At 50.7% G+C, this 25,402-nt stretch overlaps 8 protein-coding genes across 8 annotated transcripts; 4 read left to right on the top strand and 4 right to left on the bottom strand.

Moving 5' to 3' along the window:
* Positions 1 to 274: 274 nt before the first annotated feature.
* Positions 275 to 4,292, top strand: PV08_02216 (uncharacterized protein; the record flags this gene model as incomplete). The annotated part of the gene is made up of 2 exons (XM_016376576.1): positions 275 to 1,208; positions 1,258 to 4,292. 2 exons carry the CDS (start codon positions 275 to 277, stop codon positions 4,290 to 4,292), a joined length of 3,969 nt encoding a protein of 1,322 aa, XP_016241852.1.
* Positions 4,293 to 4,965: 673 nt separating this feature from the next.
* On the bottom strand, positions 4,966 to 5,884 carry PV08_02215 (uncharacterized protein; the record flags this gene model as incomplete). Its single annotated transcript, XM_016376575.1, has 2 exons — positions 4,966 to 5,555; positions 5,656 to 5,884. The coding sequence occupies 2 exons, from the start codon at positions 5,882 to 5,884 to the stop codon at positions 4,966 to 4,968; spliced, it is 819 nt and encodes a 272-aa protein (XP_016241851.1).
* A 415-nt stretch (positions 5,885 to 6,299) lies between these two features.
* PV08_02214 (uncharacterized protein) lies at positions 6,300 to 7,878 on the top strand (the record flags this gene model as incomplete). Its single annotated transcript, XM_016376574.1, has 2 exons — positions 6,300 to 7,274; positions 7,507 to 7,878. 2 exons carry the CDS (start codon positions 6,300 to 6,302, stop codon positions 7,876 to 7,878), a joined length of 1,347 nt encoding a protein of 448 aa, XP_016241850.1.
* A 312-nt stretch (positions 7,879 to 8,190) lies between these two features.
* Positions 8,191 to 14,509, bottom strand: PV08_02213 (uncharacterized protein; the record flags this gene model as incomplete). The annotated part of the gene is made up of 2 exons (XM_016376573.1): positions 8,191 to 14,010; positions 14,060 to 14,509. 2 exons carry the CDS (start codon positions 14,507 to 14,509, stop codon positions 8,191 to 8,193), a joined length of 6,270 nt encoding a protein of 2,089 aa, XP_016241849.1.
* Positions 14,510 to 15,696: 1,187 nt separating this feature from the next.
* PV08_02212 (uncharacterized protein) lies at positions 15,697 to 17,640 on the top strand (the record flags this gene model as incomplete). The annotated part of the gene is made up of 5 exons (XM_016376572.1): positions 15,697 to 16,081; positions 16,131 to 16,410; positions 16,465 to 16,838; positions 16,897 to 17,226; positions 17,288 to 17,640. 5 exons carry the CDS (start codon positions 15,697 to 15,699, stop codon positions 17,638 to 17,640), a joined length of 1,722 nt encoding a protein of 573 aa, XP_016241848.1.
* A 239-nt stretch (positions 17,641 to 17,879) lies between these two features.
* PV08_02211 (uncharacterized protein) lies at positions 17,880 to 19,325 on the bottom strand (the record flags this gene model as incomplete). The annotated part of the gene is made up of 3 exons (XM_016376571.1): positions 17,880 to 17,999; positions 18,049 to 18,520; positions 18,571 to 19,325. The coding sequence occupies 3 exons, from the start codon at positions 19,323 to 19,325 to the stop codon at positions 17,880 to 17,882; spliced, it is 1,347 nt and encodes a 448-aa protein (XP_016241847.1).
* Positions 19,326 to 20,486: 1,161 nt separating this feature from the next.
* Positions 20,487 to 21,956, bottom strand: PV08_02210 (uncharacterized protein; the record flags this gene model as incomplete). The annotated part of the gene is made up of 5 exons (XM_016376570.1): positions 20,487 to 20,530; positions 20,581 to 20,888; positions 20,945 to 21,302; positions 21,358 to 21,693; positions 21,743 to 21,956. 5 exons carry the CDS (start codon positions 21,954 to 21,956, stop codon positions 20,487 to 20,489), a joined length of 1,260 nt encoding a protein of 419 aa, XP_016241846.1.
* Positions 21,957 to 23,728: 1,772 nt separating this feature from the next.
* On the top strand, positions 23,729 to 25,099 carry PV08_02209 (uncharacterized protein; the record flags this gene model as incomplete). The annotated part of the gene is made up of 5 exons (XM_016376569.1): positions 23,729 to 24,125; positions 24,186 to 24,494; positions 24,590 to 24,825; positions 24,883 to 24,945; positions 25,031 to 25,099. The coding sequence occupies 5 exons, from the start codon at positions 23,729 to 23,731 to the stop codon at positions 25,097 to 25,099; spliced, it is 1,074 nt and encodes a 357-aa protein (XP_016241845.1).
* Positions 25,100 to 25,402: the final 303 nt, after the last annotated feature.

The following is a 25,402-nucleotide window of genomic DNA, read 5'->3' as shown; positions in this document are numbered from 1 at the left end:
GGCTTATACCACCTCCACAGTGCTGCAGGACTTCACAGAGAGAAGCTGTCTGTCTAGCGCGATCTTTCAACGGCAGAATTTTCTTTGACAGGGATTTCGGGACGAACAGCAGCAATGGCTGAGAGTGCACCTGTGACCAGAAGTAGATAATCCCACAAAGAATCAATCGGCTAGAAAGCTCCTGGAAATCTCACTTCTTGCAGTCCGAGGACAATAGTACCGTGATCTGATCAGGATCACCTTGGTACTCGAACGTCCCTGGGTATGAAGCAACATGTCGTTGCTTCGCAAGTCGTTTCGCTACATTCAGTTGCTCATCTCCGCCGAACCGACCAGGCTTGATTATCTACTTCTGGTCACAGGTGCACTCTCAGCCATTGCTTCTGGTGTTCCTTTCCCATTGATTGGCATCATCTTTGGTCAACTGATCGACGATTTCAACTCAGCAACGTGTGATGTACAAGAACACAATGGAGATGCGACCGATTATCAAGGCAACGTTGACTCCAGAATCCTACTCATATTATACTTGGCCATTGCTCAATTCGTCTTGATCTATGCTCATTTATCATGTTGGAGTCTGACGGGCGCACGACTTGCACAGCGATTAAGAGAGAGCTATCTAAGAAACCTACTCCGACAAGAGCCTTCATTCTTTGACAATGTCACTCCAGGCGAGGTTGCGTCTCGCCTCAACGGCGACATTTCCACCATTCGATCTGGAACCTCCGAGAAGGTCGGCATTTGCATATCAGCTGTCTCCTTCTTTGTGACGGCATATATCGTGGCCTTCATCAAGGATACAAAGCTGGCAGGCATGTTGGTGTGGCTGTTCCCAGCTTACTTTATCATGTCATTTGTGGGCAGCCACTACATTGAGAAGTACTCGGAGCTGGTCTCAACGCATGCTGCTTCCGCAGCCTCCATTTCGGCAGAAGCACTCTCCAACGTCGTTGTTGTCCATGCCTTTGGTGCCAATTCTCGCCTTGAAAAGATTTTCGCCCAACATCAAAAGGCTTCGGAACGCGAAGGCGTGAAGAAAGCATTTGCAACTGGCGTACAGTCGGGCGTAATGTACCTCATCGCATACTGCGGAAATGCCCTCGCCTTCTGGCAAGGCAGCAAGCAAATTGCACGCGTTGTTCAACTCGATGCTTCCGGCGCTACCGTGGGCAAAGTATTTACTGTGATATTCGTCATGGTTGAAGGTACGGCCTATTCATCTCTTTGGAGTCAAAGTTACTAAGATCTTGCTAGCCACACTTGTTCTCAGTCAAGTTGCCCCTTTCATACAAATGTTCGGTGCAGCCTCGGCTTCCTTCCAAAAGATCCGTGCCGATATGGAGCATCAATCAACGATCGATGCAACCTCGGAGGATAATGGCGACTCCCTAGACGAAGTGAATGGTTCTTTCTCTTTTACGAAGGTCTCTTTTGCGTACCCATCACGGCCAGATACATATGTCCTCAAAGAACTGGACCTCGAAATTCCAGCGAAGAAGCACACAGCCATCATCGGAATGTCCGGCAGTGGAAAGTCAACTATAGCTGGGTTGTTAACTCGACTCTACGATCCAAATGAAGGCCAGGTTTTGCTTGATGAGAAAGACTTGCGGAGCTTGAATACGCGACAGCTAAGGGGCCATATTGGCTTGGTTCAACAGGAGCCTGCCCTTTTCAATCGCTCAATTCTTGAAAACATTGCTCATGGGTTGGTGAACTCTCCTCATGCAGAGCATGAGAGACTGAAACCACTATTACTCGGGCCAGAGTTATCGGACCTCGCAGAATGCGTACGGAATGGCGAGGACCTACTCGTAGCAGCCCAGAAGCAAGGCCCTCTTGTCACAGAGATTGCTGCACTCGTCCAACGCGCCGCCAGTTTGGCTGATGCTACCAATTTCATTTCTTCGCTCCAAGACAACTTTGGAACGGTAGTAGGTTCCGGTGGCCGACTTGTGAGTGGAGGTCAAAAGCAACGGCTTGCTCTTGCGCGGGCCCTGGTGAAGAACCCAGAAATAATCATTCTCGACGAAGCAACGTCTGCTCTGGACTCGGCAAGTGAACATCGGATTCAGTCTGCAGTCTCAAGAGTGGCTTCTGGGAGAACAATGATCACAGTTGCACATCGGTTGGCGACCGTCCGATACGCTCACAAGATCATTGTCCTGAAAGAAGGCAGAATCCTGGAAGAAGGAGATCATGCCACTTTGATTGCCCAGGGTGGCGCCTACGCCAGCCTGGTGCAAATGCAAAATGTTAAGCCAACATCTGCTGAAGAACAGGAGTTGCTACAGGACCACCGTGGCGGATCAAGTAGAACGAGTGACAGCATCGATGAGAAACAGCCGGACCATACAGCTCAGCAAGAGATACAGCCTTTGGATTTCACACAGGGCGAATCCGACGACACCGAGGAAGAAGAGCTCCCTCCATCGGCGAGATCGCTCGCATCAGTGATAAGTGGTCTCTCACATCTAGTCCGACCGTATGTTCTTATCATCTTGATTGCGCTATTAGCATCAAGCATTGTCGGTGGCTCATTTTCGGCGGAAGCGGTCATTTTCGGAAACACAGTCGGCCGTCTCAACCCTTGCAAGACTGAATCAAGTATTCGATCTGCGGGTAACTTCTTTGGCCTCATGTTCTTTGTACTAGCCATAATCGAATTCTTCGCCAACATGATTAGCTGGACAGCGTTTGGTTGGCTGTCAGAAAAACTTCTCTACATTGTCCGCGTCTTGTCATTCCGGTCGCTGTTCGAGCAGAACCTTCAGTGGCACCAATCCGACGAGCGAACGCCTGCAAAACTACTCTTATACATTACGCGAGATGGCAGTGCTCTAGCGGGACTGAGTGGATCAGTGTTGGGCACCATCTTCTCGATCTCGGTCAACTTGGTGGTTGCTATTGTCCTCACCCATATCATCGCTTGGAAGATCGCGCTGGTATGTTTGGCTCTAGTGCCTCTTCTTCTCGGTGCCGGCCTGATGGAACTGAGGGTCCTGGTACAGTTCGAGGAGAAACATGAAACCGCTTTCGCCAAGTCAGTCGACATCAGCGTGGAAGCAATTACTTGCATCAAAACTGTTGCAGCACTTGGCCTCGAGAAGGAGACTCTCATGACCTACCGCCGGTCGCTTAAAGGTCCGAGGAAGGAGACTACGACAGTGAGTCTCTACGCTAGTCTGTGGCTAGCCCTCATGTACTTTTTGGGTAACATGGTGAATGCCTTGGCCTACTGGTGGGGATCGAAGCAAATTATATCCGGAACTTACACTCAGACTCAATTCCTGATCGTAGTCTTCTCACTTCTGGTGAGTGCCATGCTTTGGAGTCAAATGTTCGCACTGGCTCCGGAATTATCCAATGCTCGCGCCGCTGTTGCCAGAATACTAGACCTCATTGATCTAGGTTCAAACAAAGACTTGAAAGGCTCTGAGGTTGACAAGATTTTACCACAGCCGTCGGAGAAGGATGTTGAAGCTCTCGGGGATGGAAAGCTCTCACCGAGCTCTTCAAACATGGGTGGCTCAAGCGTGGTATTTCAGGACGTCACGTTCTCGTATCCTGCTCGACCCGATATGAAGGTCCTCCACGAGTTGAACTTGAACATCCAACGTGGGAAGTTCTGTGCGTTAGTTGGGCCAAGTGGAGCTGGCAAGTCTACGATCATTGCACTCTTGGAGGGCATGTTCAGACCACAGTCCGGATCGATCTTGATCGACGGCAACGACATCACGAAGCATAAGGACGTTTCTTTCCGAGATGAGATATCCCTTGTTCCCCAGGATAGCGTCTTGTTTGAAGGGACCGTTGCCTTCAACGTTGGACTCGGTGCCCGGCCTCATGAAGAAGCTTCGCGAGCTGATATCGAAGAAGCATGTAAACTCGCAAATATCCACGACACTATCGTCAACCTACCGCAAGGATACGACACTCTTTGCGGGCCTAACGGCAGTCAACTATCCGGCGGACAACGACAGCGACTCTCGATCGCCCGCGCTTTGGTTCGCAAACCTCGACTTCTTATCCTTGACGAGTCAACAAGCGCTTTGGACGCTGAGTCTGAAAGTCTGCTGCAGCAAGGCCTCACCAAGGCGGCACGGGGAATAACGGTTATCGCCATAGCTCATCGCTTGCATACGATCAAGCAAGCAGATGTTATCTTCTTGATCGAGGGAGGCAAATGTGTAGACAGTGGCTCACACGGAGAATTGTTCCAACGGTCCGAGAGCTACAGAAACAATGTACTGCACCAGACGTTGGGGGACGTAGAACAAGTGGCATAAAAGCATGGAGTTCTGCAATGGCTTTGGTGACCCCAATGAATGGGTTTGAGACGGTCGTTCCCAAAGCAAAATTAGATCGTTTGATACTATTGACTAGGAAACACAGCAGTCAACTATCGTAAATGGCAACCGAGTTTTCTTTTATGCCGCGTCCTCAACCAGATTCTACAAGGATCTATAGGCGACTCGCAGACGGGAGTCTACGGGATGCAAACAAGACACTCAAGATCATGCTAATGTCACCAAGATGAAGCAAGACTCTACCTGATCAGTGTTCAGAGCCGAGTGTAATTCAGATTGGGAACTATTACGCCACTGTGTATGTTACTGTTCCGTCTCGTATTGTCTCGCGCTTGTACAGGCTCTTACGACGCTAGGGGAGGAGGGGAGGAGTCACTGAAAAGTGGAAATCTGATAAGATGAGATTGTTCTGGATTCCACTTTTCCTGTTAGCGATGAGACGCTCTTTGCCGGATCTGATAAGATAAAAATTTTCACTGCGGTGGGGCGGAGGGGGGTTTGTGGAAGAGAACTATTCCATGCCTCTACGAGAGCACATACAGTACAGTTCGGTTAAATGCAAGGTCTCACTCCATATTGCCTAGTGTGACACTTGACCTGTGGTCACTCTCTCCTTTGCCCATACTCGTCCTACTGTGTCCTCCATTGCTCCTCAAAGCTTCGAGTCCTTCCACCTTGGCGGACGTTTCTCCACAAAAGCCTGGATACCTTCGGCAAAGTTAGGACCCTGGATGAGTCTCGGATACCACTGATCGGCGAGCGTGGTGACGGCATCCTCGACGCTCCTGGACTCCCAGCTCAGCCGGATCCCTTGACGGCCAACGATCAACGCGTCTGGGCTGTTACTGCACAGGTCCAGCGCGAGTTGGATTGCCACCTGGACAACGCCGGCACCAGACTCCACCACTCGGTTCACCAGACCCCAGTCATGAAGCTCCTGGGCACCCACGCTCCTCCCTGTCAGCACGAGGTCAGTCGTGCGCTGGAGTCCGATGGTGCTCGTCAGGCGAGGCAAACACCCTGCCACAGGAACGATGCCTCGTTTCGCCTCGGGGAGTGCGAAGATGGCTGCGGAAGCGGCGACGACGAGGTCGCAGTTCGCCACCATCTCGAAGCCCCCGCCCATGCATATGCCGTTCACGGCCGCGATGATCGGCTTCTTCCCGCTTCGGCGGGGCAGACCAGCCAACCCTGGAGGGTTCATGCTGTTGACCACCCCGGCCTTGTTCATTTCGTTCCATTCTGTAAAAGTTGTGGAGCCACAGTCAGTAACATGGGAGGGAAAATGGCCCCTAGCCAACGTTTTCGAGGTAGGATTGATTATTACAGTGAGAAAACTTACCTTGTAAATCGGCGCCAGTGCAGAAGGCCCGCCCTACGCCGGTAATGATGCCAACCCACAGAGTTTCGTCCTCGTCGAATAGCTCCCAGACATTCTGGATCTGCTTGCTTGTTGCTTTATCGATGCAGTTCAGCTTCTCGGGCCGGTTCAGCGTGATCAGCAGAATCCTCTCTTCGGGAAACGAGACTTGGAAGTTCTTGAAGCCCAGAGGCCTTGATCTCAAAGACATGGATGAACGTGAGACTCGGGATAGACGGAGTGCACCTACAGCACGACTAGTTCATTTGGCTGAAAGAAAGACAGTTATTTATGTTTTCCACGACGAGAACTGACAGACCCAAGTGCGTGCCCTAGTAAGTCTGGTTTCACACCCCTCCCCCCGGGACAGACCACTCCACTTTGTCACTTCGATTCGTCGTGCGATGTCGCTTTGTCAACCGTCACTCCCGCACCCCATGATGGCTGTCCCGGTCTTGGGAAAGCTTGCATCTTGACATTGCATTTTCATCCACAAAGTGTCACAGTTGGCATCGACGATCAACTATTACTGCCATCGATCTCTGAATTGGTAAACCAACTCACTCATCCCTGTGATAGTTCAATTTATCCATGCGATAGTATCATCCCAACAAAGCATCGCAACAATGTCCTCAGCATCGACACCATCCCCACCGCCGCACAAGTATCCGCCTGTTAAGTTACCACACCCATACCTCACAGCATATCGAGTTCACGTCGTTGAACCGTCATCACCCACCAAGCTCACCTTGGTTCATGAAGGTCAGCCCTCGGGGACAAATTCTCTGCCCAAGCCACTGCACTCCGACACACTCACTTGGACTGAGCTCTCCTTTGGCCCAAAGTCAGAGTGGCCTCCTTTGTCCAACAACAGTGCCTGGGCGCGAGCACGTCGAAGTCCTGGGACAGTGTTTGAATGGACCGAAAGCAGCCCACCGTCACTCGGCCAGATCTGGAACGTGGTTCACGCAATCTACCTTGGTCACCCTACCAACGAGTACTTCCGGCTGAGTCTGAACGGGTCAGGCAAAGACGTCGTTCGAACGGAACTACTCACAACCGGACTGGCGATCGAGTACCCCAAGGCATGGCGTCCCGGCGACGATAAAGATTTCCGATCTGACGAGCTGTTGATCTTGAGAAGTTCGTTCTGGCAGGGGGCCGGTTCTCCTTTGGGCCCTCGTCCAATCTGGGCAGTCGGCGACGGCACAGACGGCGCTCTGCGGGAGTCACTAGGCCAGTACGCCATTATGCCTGAGAACTACCACTTCACCATGAAATTCCCCGACGAGCCAATCTACACGCGCCACCCTATCCGTAGACCAAAGCCGCATCCTGGCTCGATCGCCTACAGCCGCTACATTCCAGAACTCGACGAACACTTCTCGCTCGAGGTGGTAGACTGGCAGAACGCGGAGCACCTCAAGTTGTTCAATACGTGGCAGAACGACCCCCGTGTTGCTCAGGGCTGGAATGAGACCGGCACACTAGACCAGCACCGCGAGTACTTGAGAAAATTGTGGTTCGATCCTCATGTCCTGTGCCTGTTTGGACGGTTCGACGACACGCGGTTTTCGTACTATGAACTATATTGGGCCAAGGTGAGTCAACAATCAAATATTCCCGACTACACAACCATGGAACCCTTTCTGTCTGTCGTACTCCATGATTTCGTCAGCCCGATCATGTTGATCATGTTTATCGGAGCTGTACTCTTTCGACAACAAGTAGATTCATACTTCACAATCTCGGCTACACATTTGAAGTTTTTCGTCGTACATGCAGTACAACTGGACTAGATATTGGTCCTATACTAACACTACTTTCCAACAGGAGGACCACTACGGCGCTCACTACGACGCAGGAGAGTACGATCGTGGACGCCACTCGCTGGTCGGCGACGCCTCGTTCCGCGGCTCCCGCAGGGTGAACGCATGGTACTCGAGCTGCATCCACTACTGTTTCCTGGACGACCCGCGCACGGCGAATGTCGTCGGAGAGCCCAAGGCCGCCGGCGCCACGATTCTGTCGTACGAACAGTCGCAGGGCCTGGTGATTGGCAAGTACGTCGACCTGGGCCACAAGAGGTCGGTCCACTCGGTATGCAGTCGCGAAAAGTGGTTTCAGTTATGTCCTCTGTTTTGGGACGGAAGGGAACGACCATTAGAGTCGGCGGACCGTGCAGCATGGAATGCAAAACTCTAGTTCGTCAGATCGTGCGGTGTGGAATGCAAAAGCAAAACTTTAGTTAGGTACTATATACCTGTTTGCTATAGTTGGTAGTCGAGAGGTTTGTTTCACTGTGCGTTCGAATATACGTGTTGAGAAGTATCTTACCTGCTCCCCAACAAAAAGTCGGTCTTCGGAGGGGACCTACATATGTACCTCGCCCTCTATATACTTATATATAATTGGCATTCACTATCAAGCTTGTTGTGGTAATGAAACTTTTCATATTCAAATATCAACGTCCGTAGAACCGGAAGATTATACCAAAATGTCGTACTATGGTAAAAGCTATCTCAAACTCGATACTAAAATCTTCTTCTTCTCGACGTCTGGATCGGCCAGGTTCTCTACCACCTTGACCAAATCATCCAAGATTCCACGCACAACCTGTGAATTTCTTTCACTTCCCACAACACCGACATGGGTCTGACCATCGCGAAGAAGTGATACAACCTTTAACGGATACGCTGAGTCGCCGTGAGGGTTCTTGATATCCACGGTGCAAGTACCTCCGGCGAACGGCATTGTATCAAAATCCTCCCAGTCTTGATGATGTACGATAGAGTCGAAGAACTTGTCCGATGCTGGCCACGAGGTACAATTTCTGGAAATTTCATCGAAGCCCAAGAATTCGTGCACTAATGATTTTGCCATTTGCAGTTGCACTGATTTCAAAAGATCATAAACAGTCCACGATTCCTCAAATGTGACTCGAACCGGCGTGAACTGATAACAGGGTCCTATTACTTGATCGGATTCGTCGAGATCCAGAAGTCGTCCTGAAGTGACATTGCCAAACGTTACGTCCGAAATCTGCAGACGACGTGCCAACACCAGGGCCCAAGCTGCAACAAGCAAGCTTGCAGTGGTTGTCTCCTCCAGTCGCTGTGCTATGTCGACGGGCAAAGTCAAAAACAATGCTTTATCTGTGGTTTCGACAGGTCCGTAATCCAATAGTGACAGCGAAGAACCCTCCAGAAGATCACGCCAGTAATTATTAGCGGCGCTTCGAAGAGTCTCGTCATACGTTCGTGCGACGTATGAGGTGAATTGTTTGGTAAGTGGCTGCTTGTATCCTGTATAGAGTGTTTCAAAGTCCCGAAGCAACAACGGCAGAGAGACTCCATCAAATTGGGCATGGGATAGCCGAAGGATGAAACATGCCTTGCCCTCATTGCCTGGAACGTAGAAGATCTTCAGAAAAGACGAGCCCAGGGAGAAGTCTGACTCGATATCTTGCTCGCACAGCTTGCATACGTACCGCTCGAGGTTCTCTGTCGTACTTTGTATGCTCCAGGGCGTCTCGAAGTCATCCACGACCACTTGATAGAACGATGTCTCGTGTTCGATGAATATCGTTCGCAGGATATCATGAGACTTGACCAGTTCGTCGGTTGCACGCATCAGGCGCTCTTGCTCCACCCAGTCATCCAAGTAGAGCATAGTATACTGAACAGATGCCCGCGGCACTTGGATTGTCGCCTTGATATCCAGAACTTGTGAGCTTGTGCAGGGGAGCACATCTTTGATAGACCACTGAGGATTACTCAGCCTTGGCCTGACCTCTCTGAGTAGGAAGGAGCCTATGTTCAGGTTTTTCAGTGTCGAGAAAGGCTTGTAGGGTTGGATCTGGTCTTTTGTTGCTTGGGCCACCTTTAAGACTTTTGCAGCATCACGGAGACGCATATTTTGAAATATGTCAGCGACTGTCAACATGTACCCCTGCAAACGGACTTCGGAAACCAGTTTCATTGCGAGCACAGAATCCCCGCCCAGACGGAAAAAGTTATCGTCGAGATCAATCTTATCCGAGTCAAGTCTTAAGATAGTCGCCCAAGATGACTGCAGGATCCTTTCGCCATCAGTCAAATTTCTTTGTCCTGATATCCTCGCCCATTCACTCTTCAGGTTTTCTTGTGAGCTCGCGAGCATATCTTGAGGGATTTTCGAGACCAACTGACTCAACACAGAACGACCAGCTCCGTCTGACTCTGAAGGGATCTTATCAACCACGACATAAGCAGAAGGCACCATGTACGGTGGAAGGGTATCAGAGAGTGACTTTTTGAGCTCTTTCAGGATCACGGCAAGACCTGCAGATATCCTTGCGCATAGTGTCATGGTCAGTTCTTGAGAAGCCGGACCGTCACAGGTCACCTTGAGGTTTGCAAACATCAGCTGCACACTGGTGTCTTGAGTAGGCTCCGATTCTATGAGCGCTATAACCTCATTCTCTGACCCTTTCTGGATTAGCGAAGCTGTAGCATGGTATCCTTGTGGTAAACGCTTCCTCAAATGGGCTTCGATTTCGGAAATATTCACCGCAAAGTGATTTAAGGAAGTGACATCTTCTTTCCGTCCAACATATAGGAGACTGCCATCTTCTCGTAATCGGACTATATCACCTGTGGCATGTACTTTACCATTCCGGCCTGCATGATTGGTGCTTCCAGCGACAAGCCAAGAAGGAGAGTTGACTGTTTCGCCTGGGAAAAAATCTCCTTCAAGCCAAAGCTCACCCGCGCATTCGATCGGTGACAGAAAGGAAGGGTTCCAGATATTGCACACCCAGGAAACGACTGCTGGAGGATAGATTGAGTCTGGCTCAACGTCTGTTCTCGCACGAAGTCTAGTCGATGACCTCTCCAAGGACATGGGAGCAAGACGGTTCATATGCCAGATCTGGTCAAGTTCTTTCTCAGGCATAATGCATATATGATCCAATCGTGTAGACACACTCTCAGTCAGTCGTGTACACGCTGTCTCCAACTGTGCAAATATCCTTTCCATTTGCACAGCAGTGATGAGAGTGCTGTCAAAGCTCGCACATATTCTAAAACCATCTTTTTGGATGCCACATCCCAGCATGAGTGGGTATGGGTTGAAGTGGAGCGCTTCTCTGACCACATCTCCTTGTTCAAACCCAAGAGCGGCAGTTGAGTACTCAGGTTCGGGCTGGATTACAAGACCAGTTCGTGCTTCACAGGCGTATTGAGCATCGTCACTCACTTTCCTGATATTCTGCACCCCAAAATGCTGGAAAGGAGTACGGGCAAGCATACCCTCCTGCACGGCTTGTAGGTATGCCTCCACTGTAGCTGTTCTATCGATGCGAACACGAATCGGGATGGTGGCGATGAGAGGACCCTCGATCTCTTCGACTTCAGGAAGGGCAATGTCCCGTCCCGTCAGAGTCTCGATGAAGATAACATCGCTACTGCTCGTATAGCAGGATACAACGAGAGCCCATGCTGCTCGAATAATGGTTGCCAACGTGAATCGTGATATAGTGCTCATGTCGACCTGAATTCGATGTTCAAGCATGGTATTGGCAGTCGGGAGGAAATCTCGTGAAGGTGCCCAGGGGAAGTGAGGTCCGATAGCGCCCTCCAATTCGTTACGCCAGAAACTTTGAAGATCGGCGGGATTGATATCCTGAAGATATCTGACAACATCCCGCATCTGTACCCGGGAATTGATAAACTGCCCTTGGAGAGCTTTGCTGACCTTCTTCAGTATCAATGGCTCTGACCATCCATCATACACAACATGATGAATCGTCCAGACCATATAGTGTTTGCCTGCTTGTGCATCAGTAACGATGGCATATCGTGCTAAACTTTGACCAAGGTCCATCTTTTCCGTCTTGTCAATTTCCAGGTATTGCGATAAATCATCGGAGTGTCTCCACGTAAGTTTCTCCTTGAGAATCACCTGCCATAAACCGGGTTCTGAGGACTGGATCAAACGAGTACGTAAGATAGGGCATTCTTGAACCACGTGCCCCCAGGCTTCTTTCCAAGCGGCGACATCAATGTTCTCTGGTATGCAAGCAACTCTCTGAGCAACATATGGCGTATCTGACTTCAGAGAGAATGTGAATAGCCCTTCTTGGGTAGGTGTACAAGGGTAAATATCCTCGACATCAAGTTCCTTTGACCCACAAGCACGAGCAGCCTCGAGCCGGGCTGTTTCAACTGGCTGTGATATCATCGAGAATGTCGCCGTATTGAATATTTCCTCGGAGTCGATAAGGTTTGTGACTTTCGCCATGGAGGAGAGCGTTGGATGTAGGAATACATTTGCAACAGTGAGGCGAAGACCATTGGCTCTACCGACTGATACTAGTTTCATCGCAGCCAGAGAGTCGCCACCAAGAGCGAAGAAATTGTCTTGTAATCCTACTGACTCAGCTTCGACCTTGAGAGTTTGGCTCCAGGCGTTGCGGAGGTGTTGCTCTACATGGTCGAGCTCCCGATTGCTCTCACTGGACGAACTGTGGCTTAGTATGCGCAAATCCGAAGAGGCGCCAAATTGTCGAAGCCGCTTGCGATCGGTCTTTCCCGAGATCAGAACCGGGATGTAGTTTAGGGGGATATATGTCGTCGGGACCATATAGCGCGGTAGGACTTTCGACAATTCATCGTCGGCCCTGGAGAGCGCATTGCGGAGCTTGTCGCTTGGTTGAACTATCTGCAAGTCCCCTTCATTGTTTCTTGGAGCATGTGGTGCAACAAAGGCAACCAATGTAGCTTGACCATCGGCTCCGTTGGATTTGACGACCTCTGCAATAGCATTAGTAGCAGGGGGTAGAATCATGTTGAGCTGGTACTCGATCTCCCCGAGCTCGACACGCTGGCCACGCAGTTTGACCTGGGTGTCTTTTCGTCCAACAAAGACGATGCCTCCAGAACCATCAGGGTCGTACTTCCCAAGATCTCCAGTCTTGTACAGCCGTCCACGTCGACCATTATGAGACTTGTAGCCTGAGACAAGCCATGCTGGATCTTCGATGAAAGCGGTAGCAGTTTTGGCGGGATCGTTGAGATAGCCCTGTCCCACGATAGGGCCTTCCACTAGTAGTTCGCCAGTCGCCCCAACTGGCATCAGCTTTTCGTGATCACTGGGATCAACGATCCACATAACAGCACCTGTACCGTTACCGATGGAGATGTAGTCTCTGCCGGTGGCTGCGCTGCTGTTGACTGTACAGCCGATTGTACATTCACATGGCCCGTAGCCGATCACGATTCTGGTAACTTTCCCCCAACGAGTGACATCTCTCGCAGTCACAGCCTCTCCTCCCAGACCTAGCATGTCGAGTGACTCTATCACGTCGGCATCCAATATGCGGCCCACAGAAGGCGTCAAGCCTGCGTAGTTGACCTTCATTTTGCGCATTACCCCGTTGATATCGTTCATCCTTTCTTCGTCGGATGGGATGCAGAGGCAACCGCCTTGCGATATGGTGCAGAGCATGCTATCAATGCTGACGTCGAAAGCGTAAGAGGCAAAGTCCAGAACCCTAGAGTGCTCTTTGTAGCCAACCGCCTCGGCCCGGGGGATGGCACTACTTGTGTAGGTTTCATGTGAGAGCATGACACCTTTTGGAACCCCGGTACTTCCAGAAGTGAATATGATGTACATCAGTGCAGACGGTGGAACAGGTGGAAGTTCTGGCCTTCTCTCAACATCAATCAGACCCTCGAACGCCAGGCTGTCCACAACAAGGAGTCGTCCCTCAGGTAAAATCAACTTTGATAGGTCCTTTTGTTGTCGAGATGCCAGCATGAGTTTAGCACCAACTTGAACTGCGGTATTTTGTAGGCGTGCAAGAGGCAATGTCGGATCCATGAGCACAAAAGTGGAACCTGCCTTCATTGCCGCCAACACGGCCACGATTGTCCATCTCGATTTCTCGAAGCAGATAGGTACGACATCATGCAGTTTGACACTCATGTCCCTGAGATTATGAGCAAGGTATGTTGAGAATTGGTCGATCTGGGCGTAGGTCAGGTCACCATCCCAAGAACATATTGCCACTTTGTCAGGGCATTTCCGAGCCCGTTCTGAAATGAGATCGTGCATACAAAACTGGTAAGAAGGCGGTAGTGAATGGTTCAACTTCCATATCGTTTGCATATCATGGTCTGTAGGTTGAATGCAGTCCTCTATCGTCGCTTCGCCATTAGCAAGACACATTTTCATAATATCAACTAATGTTTCGATGTGTCGAGTAACTGTGTATGGGAGCATATTTTCAGACTGCCATACAGGCACAATTTCTAGTCGATCATCCCTAAAAGTGACTTGAAGATGGAGTATTCCCTGTACGAGCCAGGTCAGATATATTCCACCCAGCATGCAAGGAACTCACATCTTCGAGATCTTGAGAAATGTAGTCGAGAGGACCCGTACTCAGAAGGAGCGATACAGGTTCGGCTACATCCACAGACCGTCTAATTGTCGCCAGATATTGGGAGACAGCTGATGTGGTTTGTTGGATATTGCTTGGAGAACCTTCTAAGAAGTCGTCTAAAGAGAGGTCCTGAGGAGGTTGTACACTCTCATAGCCATGGGGCTCTAGTCGGTAGGCCCATTGACACCGAACCTGGTCTCGCTCACGGGTGCGGTACAGCACCAAGAGCCACGACAGAAGCAAAACTTCGTCCCTCATACCAGTCGGGGTGAGTCCATGGTGTGACGCCAAGTTTGCGACCTCAAAAGACCGCAGAAGACTCCCATTCGTGCCGCCATTGCTCGAGAGGTTGAGTGAATTGTTTCCCACACAATGTTCCTCAACAGGGAGATCTTGAATAGAGCCCATTCTGAGCGCCTATTTTACCTTGGAAATTGTCATCAAAGGGCGTCAAAAACACAAATAAATCCTTCGGACTTCATCAAATGGTCAACAAAGCTTCAGGATTGCCTTGGAGATTACACTAATCGGTGTGTACAACCTTGGGTAAGCATTGGACGGTCCCGACTTATGTCAGCATCTTCCTCGTTTAGCTTCCTGCTCCGATGCAACACCCATTACGAAAAGCAGAGTCTTCTCAACCGAAGTCGGTGTCATGTGGAGAGCAATGGGCAACTTCACAGCTCACTAGCAGCAGGATGAAGGCAAGGATGCTTGAGTTGCGTCGGGACGAAGTTCCCAACCACAAGGTTGGGTCTGCGTCGGATTTGCGCTACGCCCGCCACACAGAAATTTTCTCGATCTCACACACGATCAGCATTCGGTAAGTGAATCGGAAGAAAAAAGGCGACTAGTGAGCGCGACACGAGGACACGATGCAATTGTACCGTCCGTCAACCGGCACCATGTGTCCTCGGAGGGGCAGCAGAGGTGGTGGGGCAGAGTCTCCTGGACAGCTATGTTTTGACGGTATCGTGCAGGTATCAAATGACCGTATTGTTACGCACCAGAAATACGGGAAATACCTAGTACATTCCAGGAAACATAGCCTACTAGCTAGCGCGTTTCTGCGGACCAACTAAACAACCCACCTGGCACCTACAGTGCCTCCTTGACCACGTTCCCTGTGCCCCCGTTGTACGGTGTGTGCTACACGCTGTCACCTCAGCTAACGAACCGGTGGAGCAGGAGTCGACGTTCTTTTCCTGCCCGTCGATATCGGCGCTCTTTGAGCACACTCAGATCATCGCAGAATGCTTGTCCATCTCCCCTAACAGCGCGATGCGGCTGGGCATGGCTGCAGGGATCACTCTGGTTGGCCCTGAGCATGGAGTTCACAGCCGACGGTACCGAGTGGCCCTGTCTTCGGCGGTCACTCTGTGAAAATAGGTCCTCGATGCGCTAGAAGGAAAAGCTTCATGGCTGCCCATGGCCATTCTAATATGCTTTGACTGGAGCCGCTTCACAGAGTCCGAAAATCAGTCGATGCACGTGCTTTTTTGATATAGTGCGTCGAATTGTCTGAACACATTATCCGGAAGCTCCCATCATTATCACCGTCGCCCTGGATCCCACTTCATAGGAGTATCGTGACAATGGCGCTGGCGAACACAAGACCAACGCTTTTTCCAACTCAGCAGCCTTCAATCGTCCATGGAACGACTGAAGCCCCTCTACTTGACTTTACGCTTGGAGAGCTACTGGACTTCCAATGCCGACGATATTCAAGAAGGGAGTGTCTGATCGTGCCGTGGACAGGCGCAAGATGGACATACGATCACCTTCGTCAGGAGAGCATTCGCCTAGCCAAGGCGTTGCTTGGACGCGGCATTCGTCCTGGTGACAGAATCGGCATCATGGCTGGAAACTGCGAGCAATATGTGTCAGTGTTCTTTGCAGCCATGCGAATAGGTTGCATTCTGGTGATTCTCAACAACACTTACACGTCTTCCGAAGCCCAATACGCGCTGAAGTTCACTGGTAAGTTACGAAACCCCATCCACGGCGACTATGCATCTGACAGCTCCAGAATGTAAGATGCTTTTTACAACACCTCGAATCGGACACCACAACAACAAGCCTCTGCTAGACTCGCTTCTGCAGACCCCAGGCACGGTCGAAGAGGTCGTTATCCTTCGCGGCCAAGCAGGACAATTTGCTCCCTACGCCCGGCTGGTAGAGGATGGTCATTCCCAGCCAGACGAGCCACTAGCTGCGTGCGCCGGTAGATTCGATTGCCATGATGTTTGCAATCTGCAATTTACAAGTGGAACGACGGGAAATCCGAAAGCCGCCATGCTAAGTCACCAGTAAGTACCTGGCAGCAAATGCACGTGGCGACATTGGTGCTGACGTGGCATCAGCTCCTTGGTCAACAACAGTAGATTCATAGGTGATCGGATGGCGTTCACCGAAGATGATGTGTTATGCTGTCCGCCGCCGTTGTTTCATTGTTTCGGTCTAGTGCTCGGGCTGTTGGCTATCATAACGCATGGCGGCAAAGTGGTGTATCCCACGGAGACCTTTGATGCTGCTGCTTGCTTGAGAGCGATATCCGAAGAACAATGCACTGCTCTCCATGGAGTTCCAGCAATGTTTGACTCAATATTCAGCCTCCCTCGGCCCGATGACTTTGACTGCTATCGTCTCAGGACTGGTATCATTGCCGGAGCTCCTGTCCCTCGACACCTGATGGAACTATTAGTCAATGACCTTGGAATGACCGAGTTTACGAGTAGTTATGGCAAGTAGTTTATCCTATTTGATATCATGCAGCAACTGACGGTATTCATTAGGTTTGACTGAGGCATCTCCGACTTGCTTCAATGCAAGGCATGACGACCCTATTGACCTTAAACTGGCCACAGTTGGCCAGGTCATGCCACACGCACATGCGAAAATCGTGGACAGACATGGTAATACCCTGCCAATTGGTGAGCGAGGGGAGTTATGCATTGCTGGGTATCAGCTGCAGCGTGGATACTGGAAGAATCCCGAGAAAACAGCCGAAGTGATGGTTCGCGATGAAGAAGGTGTGTTGTGGTTACATACAGGTGACGAAGCTGTCTTCCATGAGGACAAGACCTGCACAATCACTGGGAGGTTCAAAGACATCATTATTCGAGGTGAGTATATAACTTTTTTCCTTTCCCGGTTTCAAACCGTAAGCTCATCACGACATGCTAGGCGGCGAGAACATCTACCCACTTGAAGTTGAGGAGAGACTGGTGGAACATGCTGCTATTGAAAGAGCAATTGTTGTCGGAGTTAAACATCATCGCTTGGGAGAAGTGGTAGCTGCATTTCTGCAGAGTGCGCCGGGGAAGTCTGGAGGTACACAGCCAGCCCTCAGTGATAACGAGGTGCGCGGATGGGTGAGGGTGAGATTAGGGAGGCACAAGGCGCCGGAACATGTCTTCTGGCTTGGAAGGGACGGCATACCGACTACCCTGCCCCTGACGGGCAGTGGAAAGGTCAGAAAGTTCGAGCTTGCCAGATTGGCAGAGCAAATCCTGGCGAAATCAAGAGCGAGATTGTAGATATGCAGTATCATTATATGTATAATTTCAAAGACAAAGGCCAATTAATACCGGCGGATAATGATTGACGAGAATTTTCCTATCATTCTGATGAGTACAGTACATAGGGTATGATCAATATTCTCCAGTCCAGCCTCCCTTGCCTTCAATATCAATGTCATATTCTGCGAATTGCCGGATTTTGTTTCAATATAACAATAAAAGCGAACATCTCGTCTACTACAGGCTTCCGTTTTTGTTCAGAGTCTGGCAGATCTCTCTTCCAGCGAAGACTGACTTTGTTGTCGTCTTTGCTGCAGGATCGATTCAACGGCACGACGACTTCTTTCTGCCAGGGTCGGATAAACGGCCTCATCGTCCTAGAGACCCGAGTCAGTAAGTGACAAAAGAAGTGGACCGGAACCGTACATTATTCGCTTCTCCAAGTGACCCTTGTAGCCAGATACCACAGTCTTTCGTTAGCAAACCGGAACGGAAATTCACTTGGTAGTCTCGGTCCACAGAGATCCCAGGGCCTTCGACCAACTCAAGTAGCTGATGCAGGATTGTTTGATGGTCAACCTTGATAAATCCAGTTGCAGCAATGACAAGGTCATAAATGTCGGTACGTTGTGTCGCGCCGCCAGAATTGAGGAATCCCAGCACGACTTTGTCTCCTGACGTCTTCTCTGCCGAAGTCAGTTGTTGGCCGACCTGTATCTGATGCTGCCATTTAAAGGGATCCGGCTGTTTCACACTTTGGCGATACTGCGAATCGTAGATATTCTTCAGAAGCTCGTCTTCAACGACGGTTGACTTGAGTCCAAGCGCCTGTCGTCTCAACTCGGCTGGCAAGGCTTGGGTAGCGCTTGTTGTTGGCTGCCGTATAACGTCTTGGAGGCTACAGACAGTATTAGTAAAAGATCTTTCCAATCTAACAGTGCAACCTACAATGGGCTGTCGTCAGATGCCCGTATAACATTATCTCGGGTGAACCAAACCGTCTGATGATCTCCTCGGATGTTTTGCACGTAATAGAAGACTTCGGCCGCCGACTGCCCATCGCCAATAACTGCAATTCGAGCGCGTCCTGCAGTTCTTTTTAGGACCGCTGGAATTGCTTCGAGAGAGTCCGTCGAGTGTGCAACAGCTGCTCGGATGTTGGGTTGCGACAAGATACCAGGCACGCGCGGCTCCGGCTCCGTGGCCACAACTACTTGCTTTGCCTCTGCGACTTCGGTCTTTCCTGTGACTTTATCCACGAAGAAGACCTTCCAGCTCGAAACTCTGCCAGCGGCGTTCTTCACTGGTACAACTCTGTCGACTCTCCTCGAAAACTCCTTTCGAGCATGGATGTTATCGCCACACCATCGCAGATATTCGGCGAACAGTTCCCTTGACGGCGTGATCCGAGAACTGTTGGCATAGACGATGAGGCGATTGGTGGCGTGCAGATAATTCATGAAAGTGAATTTAGACCGAGGATTTTCGGAAGTGATGAGATCGTTCAAGAACGAAGTCCTCAGCCGTTCAGATGGGACGTCGGGATACGGCTTCCAAGCGCTTTGTGATTGCGCCTCTAGAAACAATGCCTTGTCGAGCGATTTCTTCTCGTGCAAGGCAACGGCGAGAGAGAGCGCCGTGACCCCGAACCCGATACATATCAGATCGAGTGTCTCAGACGTAGACGGCGTGGAGTGTTCCATTTCGACTGATTCTGAGCTGTTGTTTACCATCCAGAAATTGACGTCCTACACGGAGAATTATACCTCAACGACGATGGGCAGCTGGAGCGAACATTCGAATCAGCCGTGAAGGACGGATTAGTGTGCGTCCAAGGTTGATTTGTTCCCTGCAGTTTTTGGACGCCTCTTCGTGGCTAGACTCTACGCCATTCAGGTGATTCTCGGTGCGTACTGGAGAGGGTCAGGTCGCTGTCGTTAGCAGAACCGAATTTCCTCCTCGACTGGGGCGTACAATACACGTACCGTACAGCCCATGTATCGGATACAGAGCAACGGCGGTATTGAGGCCTGCGTCAAAAATACACCGGACTGTCTTGGCGCTTCCGCCCGTCGGATCAGATAACTCAATTTTGCATCTGATAACTTAATATTCACTGCGCCAAATCTGCGCCGAGACCGCGCCGGCTTGCAACAATCCACACTCAGCAGTCCCAGCGTCCCTCAGGCCGGACGAGTGGCTCTTCTTGTTTCCGAAGATCGCCGTCATCACACCGGAAATGCCGCGAATCTGCGGCTCGCTGGCCGTCTAGGTCATGGAGCTGTGAAAAATTTTCATCTGATAAGATTATCTCCAATCGAAGGTCGTCCTTCGTCCCCATCCACCACCCTTGGCAATTTCGACGTTCCATGAGTCTTGATCCGGTTTTCAAAAGGTTACCCTCTCAGGCATTTCGACCGAGAGACCATCTTGACGGGATTATTGACCAAATGACAGCAGTTGGGGTCATATGTCGTGATTTGCGGGCCTGCGACATCGGAAGCGCGCACCGCTTGCACGGTTGTCAACACGGAGGTGCAAGCACCAGAAAACATTTTCGAAATTGGACTCTGCTGATGGTACACCTGATCCTGGGTGGAACATCCGCATGCCACCACATTCAACTGCAACCTTGTGCGCCCATGGACATGAACCTCAATGACCGCAGCATCTAGTCCACACTTGGTCCCCAATGCCCTGTTGACGCTGCTTCCCTGCATGTAGAAGATCCATTTCGTTGGCACTCGGACGATCGTCTCCTCTATCATCTGAGGGGTGAAACGAAGTAGTCGTATGCATACACCGCTTGAACCCCGGTCGGTGGTCTGCCGCACAAATGCCCACACCCTCGTACGACAACGACTTTACGAAGGGCACTCGTCACCAAGTTGCATATGGTTCCAACAGACTGATTTCTGTCAGCTCGGTTCGGTTTCCCGTCACTCTGAATTAACTCACTAGTGTAGCCCAGATCATTGCCAAAGCACATCTCCTGGACGCTTTCTCCGTAGGTGACCCCATCAGCAGGCCAGTATGCGACAGCTTGCTTGCCGATGGCAATACCAATCATGGGCGGAATTTCCTGGAGCTCTAGAAACTCGGGCTTGATCCCCTCTTGCTCGACCAGCATCAATTGATGAATGTTCTGTGCAGCATATTGTCCCATGTGCATTGCTGCACCGCAGCGTTTAATCCCTGACCACTTCGCAATGTCTCCGATGGCGAAGTGGTTGAGCGCGTTGGGCATGTCAGACGTGAGATGCAGTCTGCGAGGATGAACATCAGTTTCAATTTCGCCCTCCCAGTGGTCCGGTAGTCTTACCTCGGGGTGACTTTAACGTAGCCTTCATTGTCCCGGGCTGACGCTGGTAGATATGTCGTCGAAGGTATACTTCTTGAGATGGCATGAATCACATAACCAGCACGGAGTGTCGAGTTATCTGCCAATGTTAACTCAGAAATGGCATCGCCTTCTTCTGACTGAAATGTCTCGACGCCCAAAACACGTTGACCCATAATGGTCTCGACTCCGGCCTCGTGAAGAGTGGCGAGACATCTATCTTTGAACTCGTCTGGGAGCGGTTCGGAGGAGCAAAGTTTGTCTCTGGAATGGATCAAGGTGACTTTCTGATCGGGCATGACCAATTTGATCTCGGCAGCCATCTCGATACCAACCGCTCCTACACGTAGGTGAGCTGAGGATCATGCACTTAATGTGACAAGGATGAACCGTACCTCCTCCGATTACAGCTACGCCATTCTTGGCCTTTCTCACCGCTTCGATATGCTCTGCAGCCTCGGAGAGGTACGATTCTCTGGACTTGGCTTGGGGAACAACAGGCCACACTCGACGAAGGCCCGTTGCTGCAACGAGGTAGTCGTACTCCAGAGTAACAGGTGATTTTGTCTCTGCGTCCAGAATCACAGCGTGTCTCTTGGAACAGTCCACGTTCTCGGCAGTGCCTTGAATGAATCGGATGTTCTTCAAGGCTGGAAGGTCTCGGAACTTTGTCCAAGCTCTTGGTGCAAATTCACTTGAAGCATGAGCAAGGGGCGTAGATATCAGATGGACTTGTATATGGATCAGTATGGATCAAGATATGTGCTCGTTGACACTCACAATATCCATCTTTCTCATCCACGACCGTGATTTCAACTGGGATCTTGCCGAACCTGCTCGTGTCGGGAGCTTGGGCGGCGAATCGGGCCTTTCGTCCACTGCAGAGATCTTGCAAATTAAGAGCTGCTCCAAGTCCCGCATATGAACCTCCGAGAATGAGGACTTTGTAGGGAATCTGTTTCACGATAGATGCGATGCTTTCGTTGGACGGCATGTTGAAATCTCGACCTGGAACACCAAATGACCCAACTCGACGCAGAGGACCGTGCTGAAGTGGACACAAGGCAGGGTAGACTTATATACTCGTACAGAGTACCCCGGTAGCATTGCACGACGGGGCACTCACCCTCTGGCCGAAATCGGTTCGGATGACTGGGGAATTGCTGATAGCGTAACTTGGGGCTGTTTATCCATCTCATCTTGGCGACAAGCTCATGATAGCATCGAAAGCAGTGTGTGTCTCACGATTGAAAAGTATAAATGGGCCAGTATCCTCAGTCCTGGTGAGATGTGTGATGGAGATGGCCATGGCGAAACAGGGTGGAATGGCAGACCAAGATAAGTCACACACCTGAAGGCGATGGTGAGTCCAGTTTAATGATCAGACCAAGAGGCATAGGAAGAGCTGTCCTATACTCCGTACATCCCTGGTAGTTGCGGTGTAAGTTAACGACCCTGTGCGGTGCAGTAACTACAGGTAACTAGCTTCAGCGACATTGTGCGGGCGCTGTGCTGCTAGGCTGTGGCGGTTGCCTTAGGCATGCCTAAACATGGCTGTCCAGGCATGAAGCGGTGCCTTTGACGCCCAAATCTATCCCCACACAATCAACCTTCAGGGACACTAGAGCGCCTAAACTCCCTTTCATAGGCTTCCACTTCCCCCGCACCAATGTCTGCGTTGCAACGCCGCAATACCCACATATTCCGGCAGCTCATAATCGGGGAGAACTACATTCCCAGGATCCTCTTCGCTAGATATTTCAGAAACAAAATCGACTCTTCTACTAAAAGCGTTGTGCTGGTAGGACCTCATATGACGGGAGGATATCACGCTTATCTTGATCCATAAGCACAGCACCGCGTCGAAGGCGGTTGTCAACAGCGGAACAAAGCGCAACCTTTATAAGCTGCTGATGGCCGTCTGTTTGATACAGTGGCGTGCACCCAGTGCTCTTGGGATATATCTTACCATACCAAGAACGACGGACGTCGAAAAAGGATATGCTGGGCTGTCTTTGTCTTTGCATAAGACAGTCTCTCGGCCTGAGCCTTCGAATCCAGGTAATTCAGATTCCATGGCGCTCAATGTGGTCTGATTGCTCCCGCCCTACGGTCCTTCGGCTTTGAAGGAATGCCAGTCCAACGTGGATATCTGGCGACTGCGGATTTCAAAAGGCAAAATGCCCTGTCTTTCAGCAGTCCGGGTTGGCATGCGAGGGCTCAATGCACGACGTATGGAGACAAATTGCTGACAGGAAGAATGCTACGAGCTCGCATTGGGAGGGAATGCCGAAGCCTTCAATCTGAACTTCCAGCTCCTGGTTGGTGACGATCTCCAGCGAACTGAATGAATGCGCAGCTGGATCGAAGGCCTGCAACGCATTGATCGTGAAGCGTGAGGTCGCACGACTAGCGAGGACACCTCGTATCAGCTCAGAGCTGCCTGGGATTGGTTTGCCCCTTTGGCGAGTGCGTCCAACTCCTTGCGTGATGATAACTATAGCCCAGCATCCCACACGGCGTAGCAAGGCTTCTTCTGCTTTTGGATATGTCCGCCTTATCTGCTTTGCAGTTGCAGCAAGCCGTCTCACGAAAATCGCAAATCTCCGACCTTTGATTGGTCTGTCGTGGACATGGCCGTCGCTGTAGGACTTACAGATATTTCAGATCAGTCTCTATTCATCTCTGGATATCAAGCCAAGACGTGGACACATCGCTCAGAATTTGCATCCTCAATCGGAGGGGATACCAAGGGCAGCTGCAACAATGTCGACCACAGCCACGATTGTAGCTCCGCCGGAGCCTAAGTACGAATACTACTTTCGCGACGGCACCAACGACAGTAAACGAGAAATCTTGACTGGCGATAAGGCCGTGCCGACATTTGAGGAAGTACCGGTTGTTGATATCGGGAACATATTCACTGATAACTTCGCCAAACGCCTTCAGATAGCCAAAGAGGTTGCTGAAGTCTGCAAGACTGTCGGGTTCATGTACATCAAGAACCACGGCGTTTCGCAAGACTTGATCGACCAAGTCTTCGAGATGTCTCGCAAGTACCATGCACAGCCCCTCGAGGTGAAGAAGGAGCAGGACGTGTATCAGTCGCCCACACTCCGGGGATACGAGATCCACTACACGAAAACCCCCGCGGGCGAAGCAGGTGGGAGTCACTCTTGGACGGATTCCGTGGCCTTGGGCAACTAATCAAGGACCGTAACAGTGAAGAAGGGATCTTTCCTGTACAGTTATGATCCCGACAATGATCCACAACTGCCCAATCTTACTCCGGCACAACGAGAGCTATGCATCGGCATCCACAACCAATGGCCGGAGAAGTGGCCTGAATTCAGAGCCACGATGCTGAAATACCAGGCTGAACTCCTGAAGCTAGCTCGCGCCCTGCTTCGGACATTTGCTCTAGGCCTAGGCGCAGAAGAGAATTACTTTGATCCTATTGTCACCGCACCCTTTGTGAGCATCATACTGCAACACTATGCGCCGAGGGATCCGCAAGCGGAAGATCTGGACGGTTTAGGGGCCCACAGCGACTTTGAAAGCAAGCCATACCCTCAATCTGTTCATTTCCGATACATAATCTAAGCCGGCAACTAACCTGAGATACAGCATTCACCATCTTGAACCAAGACATGATCGGAGGACTCGAGATTCTGAACAAGAACGGAATCTACATCCCAGCAAACCCGATCCGGGGGACATTTGTCGTCAACGTCGGGGATTTCCTGCAACGCATCTCCAACGACCAATTCGTGTCCACCGTCCACCGGGTCCGAAACAGCTCGGGCGTGGACCGCTACTCGATCCCCTTCTTCTTCAGCTTCAATATGGACGTTGCAGTACCGGTATGCGCCACGGTGCACAAGTGGTGAACGGGAGATTGGGCTAATGATCATATCAAGGTTATGCCCGCGTGTACGTCCAAGGACAACCCTGCCAGATATGGGCCACGAAACTTGCATGAAGTATGTATCTTCCATCTCGACAACTTCAACAAAACCACCCTATTGGTCTTCTTTCACCACGCTGACCTTGACCTTTGCTATATAGTACACTGCGGAGAGACGTCGACTCAAGATGGAAACGCACAAGAAAGGAATCCACGACGCGCTTGGTTGAGTAGTATCATGCAGAACCCATGATTTATGACGATCGAGAATGAACAGAGTTTGTTCCTCAACATATCATCATGTTCATCACGACTAGCTAGACTCTTACGACTTGCTGGCCCGTGCTCACTACGCAGTACTACATCCAGTTTCTCTTTTTTGGCTTTCGCTCCTTCAGGGTCCTAGTGTGCACTGTATCCACGGCCTCTGCAAGATATTCGACAGGTCAAAACCTCCTAGCCACTGAACAGTAATGTCGATCGAGTGAGATATGCTCTGACTCTGAAAATCTTAAGATGGGCATCTTCGAGCT

The sequence above is a fragment of the Exophiala spinifera genome (assembly GCF_000836115.1).
Source record: "Exophiala spinifera strain CBS 89968 unplaced genomic scaffold supercont1.1, whole genome shotgun sequence".
In the NCBI taxonomy this organism is placed as follows: domain Eukaryota; kingdom Fungi; phylum Ascomycota; class Eurotiomycetes; order Chaetothyriales; family Herpotrichiellaceae; genus Exophiala; species Exophiala spinifera.
Note: the sequence above shows the minus strand (reverse complement) of the source record. Positions and strands in the feature narration are given on the sequence as shown.